The sequence below is a fragment of the Etheostoma spectabile genome, chromosome 12 (genome assembly GCF_008692095.1).
Source record: "Etheostoma spectabile isolate EspeVRDwgs_2016 chromosome 12, UIUC_Espe_1.0, whole genome shotgun sequence".
NCBI lineage: Eukaryota > Metazoa > Chordata > Actinopteri > Perciformes > Percidae > Etheostoma > Etheostoma spectabile.
In genome coordinates this window covers 3,410,722-3,415,243 of record NC_045744.1, presented here as the reverse complement: position 1 = coordinate 3,415,243, position 4,522 = coordinate 3,410,722, and the positions used below count along the sequence as shown (strand labels likewise).

The following is a 4,522-nucleotide window of genomic DNA, read 5'->3' as shown; positions in this document are numbered from 1 at the left end:
CAGAGAGCGCCATCTAGTGAGCTCAGAAAATACAGTCAGTGGTTCGCGAAGCTTCATTTGGCCATTAGGGGTGGTCATCAGCAGACGCCTCCCAATACGATATCATCACGATACGATATTGCTATTTTAAACATATAGCAATATTCTGCAATTTGTAACCTTCTTGTAACTTTTAATTTTCCCAATTTCAAATTATGTCCTCAATAGAAGACTTTGTCAACATCTGTTTGTTCACATCACTTCAGTGTTAATGCTGCAAAATGGGACAAACTGATCGACACATATACAATAAAAGATCCATACTTGGCACCTGTGTATCAATAAAGTATTACCACTGAAAATATCGCGATACTATGCTGTATCAATTCCCCCCCACCCCATTGGCCATCACTAATCACAGTATTGCCAGTCGGCAGGGGTGTCAGACGTGGCTACGTTCACACGTGGCAGGCGAGATTCATAAACAGACATTTCAACTACTCCGTTTTCAAAAATAAACATGGCGCACAGCTGTCAGTTTTCAGAAAAGCGTTCGGTTGCACGTACCCGCGTACATGCGCCGTCAAGACCACGCCAACCCTGTAGGTGGCAGTGTAACGAGAAGCTCAAGCCCACGCCAGCCAATCAGAATCTTCAAAATAGCAACGAATCTCTTCCTCTCTCTTCTCTTCCTAGGCTGCCTAAACCTCGGTTTGTCTCAATTTACATGGAAACGAAGATTTCCAAAATCTCCACTCTGGCCGGAGTTTTTTTTTTTTCAGAGGCAAATTCTGTTTGCATGTAAACGAAGGACACTAACGAAGGAAAATGTCTCCGTTTGTCAAAATAACCATGTTAGTGTAAGGGCCTGTGAGAAGGGCCCAAAAAGATGCTAGGATGAATAGCTGTGAATGTGGGGCCCCTAGAAAATGCCTTTATACAGTGCTAAGAATTTTGTTCTACGCCCCTGCCAGCAGGTCAACACTTGTTAGACAAACTAAATAAATACACACAATAATTATCGTTCTGGTGTTGACAAATGTATTCTAATTAACAGAAGACACACTGCATCCATTTACAGTGTCTTTCAAATGACTTTATTACTAAAAATGGGGGGAAAGTGAAACAAATATAATCTAACATGAAGTAAAAACAGAATGAACAGCTTCCATGTGCAAAGGATTGAAATATATACATTACATTATTATTATGATCCTGTCAGTGGTTAGACTCCTGCTTGCTGATATCAATATCACACCAATGTGCAGAATACTGTCTCAAATCGCCAGACTTTACTCTACGAGTAGCAGGATAGTGAAATCGGATTGAGAGCGATGTTTCAACAAAGCATTAGCTGCAAGTCTGCTCAGTCAAACGCAAGAGCCTGGTCCAATGGGTCCAACAGCTTATAAAAATAAATCTGATTCAAAGTGCCACAGAAAAGGTACAGTAGCTTCAAGTGGATGAGTGAAATTAGAAAAGAAACACCTCGACACCCAGTAAAGTAGCTTGTGCAAAAATATAGTTTTTAAAACTAAATAGTCTAAATGGGCTAGATGATGAATACATAATGGGATAGCTTAAAAATCCAAAAATGGAGTGAAAAGGGTGGCTCAGCTCAGCAAATCAAAGGGCCCATGCAGTTTAAATTGGGACAGTAAATACTGCCAAATATGTTCTAAATTGAGCACCGTATTTAATAATCATAAGCTTCTTCAAGCAGTATACATTTACTCAGTTATCAGTATTCATATGTCCTGAAAGAAAGTCACAGCTCTACAGCATCTGCAAGTACATCATCTGACGCTCTGAAAATCACATGGTCTAAAAGTCCAGTAGAAAAACATAGTATAAAAACACATTTATACAGACAACCAATTAACCAAGACAGAGTTGGAAAATGGCATGTCATATCCCCTAAACCAAAATGAAGCCTGCCCACTTTTCCACAGCCCCTTGTAACCTGTGATGATTGAAATCACTCCATTACTTTGTGTAGCCTTAGATATCCCGCTATAAAGCCACGTTCAGTCTGCCTGCGTCGGCCGTCCCATTTATTTAGAACGGGGGCGGTACGTTCAGGCTGTGGCGGGGGAGATCGGACTTGTCAGTGTTTTGAGATATGGTTTGAGGAGGTGTGAGTAAAAGGAAACATTACTGCCTTTATCGCTGAAGAAGAAAGTGAGGGTAAAAAATGGGTGTGAATGCCCCTGCGACACTAAATACATTTAGAGCAGTAAATATCTAAAGAGCTGGTGTGTTTAGGGTAATGCAGGGCAGACTGAAATGAAAATAAAGTACATGTGGACACAGGTAGCTGCTCTACAGGGAGGAGGTATCACTGGGCATGAGTCGCAGGCCATTGTTGACCTGGAAGCGAGTTTCATCTGATATCCCGTACTGCTCCAAGGGGTCCTGTGGAGAAAGGAGAAGATGAATAACGTCAAGGCAAAGCAAAAATCAACCTTTAAATGAATCCGTTAGAAATTCAAGACTTCTGCCTCCACCAAAATACAGTGTAGGTGAGTGGAATTTAATTAGCGGCTCTTACAGCATCCCAAAATGACATTTGACGAACCATATTTCTTTACAGACTTCGCTATGAACAGTTTTCACTGGGAACTATTTTTTAACCCTTTTCTGAAAAGACATTTTGCTTTTAAGTTTTTCTTAACCCTTGTGTTGTCTTCCCTTCAACCATGAAAAAAAGATAAATAAATAAATAAATGTTTTTTTCCGACATTTTTGTCACTTTTTCAATGTTGTGGGTAATTTTTTTTATATTTTTATCATTGACATTTTCAGCGGTTATTTCGACAGCCCATTTTTTGTGCCCAAATTTATTTATTTATTTACTGGAAACGAGTCAAATTTGATCCAAGAACAACATGAGGGTTAAGCAACAGCTTCATACTCTTTGCTTGGTTGTTTACCTTTCCTTCCTTCATTTATTTCTTTTATCTTCCACTTTTTACCTTTGTTTCTTCCCTTTCTAACTTTGTCCCTTCCTTCCTTACTTTATACCTTCCTTCCTTCTTTCCTCGCTTCCTTCCTTCAATCCTTACTTTTACCTTCCTTCCCTTGTCATTTTTTCCTCGTTTCTTTCCATCTTTCCTTGCTTTTTCCTTCCCTTTCCTTCCTTTTTTCCTTACTGATATAGGAAAACGGGTCAATTTGACCCGAGGACAACATGAGGGTTAACTACTTAATATGTGCTTTGAGCACCAAAATTGAAATTCCACGTTTCTCTTTTGTTTGACGGAGGGGCCTGAATCTCAACAGCAAAACTTTGTTGAATAAAACCTCAACTAGTGAATTTTCCTATCCTCGTCTATCTTCTGTTATTGCTGATCCTGTGCATTTCAGTGAGTCACGCGTGGCACAAATACACTTCACACCTAAATCCCCGCTAGTACGACCCAGTTGGATACCAGCACCATCTGCGTGCATCGAGATCGCTGCAATGATGGGTCTCACCTTGCCAGTGAGCCTGTGGATTTCAGTTCGATAGAATATGAGGTTCTTCCTCATGAACTCGTAACTGCAAGAGATGAGAGGACAAATTAATTTTGACATTCGACCAGGGATAGTATTCCCTGTTTGGGAACATCATGGTTTTCCTAATCATTCTTAAACACATGGTCAAGTAGTGATGACTCAGTTAAAGACTGTTCAACACAAGTCACATTGTGTCTCTGGAAACAGCTACATCATTCATTTGTGACAGATTCACCCATGTGAGTCTATTACTGGAGGCTGAGACACAATGAGGTGTGAATTCTCACTGCATGTTGAGACCTGCCAAGCTGCAGATACGTGATCATATTCAGTTGTAGAGAACACAGTTGCTATAATTGTCATTCATATGGCTGTAGTTGTGTATTAAAGTTGGAAAAATTCAGACATGCTGCTACTGCATTTTGTTTTATTTAGATTACTCGATGACTATATGCATAAGCAGCCAACTACAGGGGAGCCAGGGGCCTCTTAATGAGACATGAGCTCCTGTAAAAACATGACTCATGAAATTTTGAGGCTTCTCTTAAATATTGACAATATGTTATTTTTGCCATGCATTTAGATTTTTCCTCATTATTATGGATTGCGTGTATCATGAAGCTACCATTGATGGATGATACATGACTGAGGGCGATTCATGTGGTCATTACCCGATCATTATACAGTGGTGCTCATAAATGTATGAAACCAGGCTAAAGTTGACTAAAAAAAGGAATTAAAAAATGATGCCTTAATTAAAATAATAGAAAAAAATTCAATCTTTCAGGACACCAATTTTCTTTGTGAATGAATAATGCATTGTAAATAAATAAATGTTCTTCCTTAAAATACAGGGTGCATAATAAGCACCCCCCTATGTTAAAATACAGGGTGCATAATAAGCACCCCCCTATGTTAAAATACAGGGTGCATAATAAGCACCCCCCTATGTTAAAATACAGGGTGCATAATAAGCACCCCCCTGTGTTAAATTCCCATAGAATCAGGCACATTTTTTTTTTAAAGGCCAGTTATTTCATGGATC

The 4,522-nt window shown here is 39.4% G+C and overlaps 1 protein-coding gene across 1 annotated transcript in view; it reads right to left on the bottom strand.

Annotated features, from left to right (window-relative positions):
* Nucleotides 1–1,488: 1,488 nt before the first annotated feature.
* The window catches only part of plekhj1 (pleckstrin homology domain containing, family J member 1), a 10,526-nt gene continuing 7,492 nt past the window's right edge, over nucleotides 1,489–4,522 (bottom strand). Inside the window, exons 5-6 of the mRNA XM_032531480.1 lie at nucleotides 3,457–3,520; nucleotides 1,489–2,394 (exon numbers count right to left, since the gene is read on the bottom strand). Coding sequence (XP_032387371.1) covers nucleotides 2,302–2,394; nucleotides 3,457–3,520 — 157 coding nt within the window. The 3' untranslated portion in view covers nucleotides 1,489–2,301. The remainder of the gene's footprint in view (nucleotides 2,395–3,456; nucleotides 3,521–4,522) is intronic.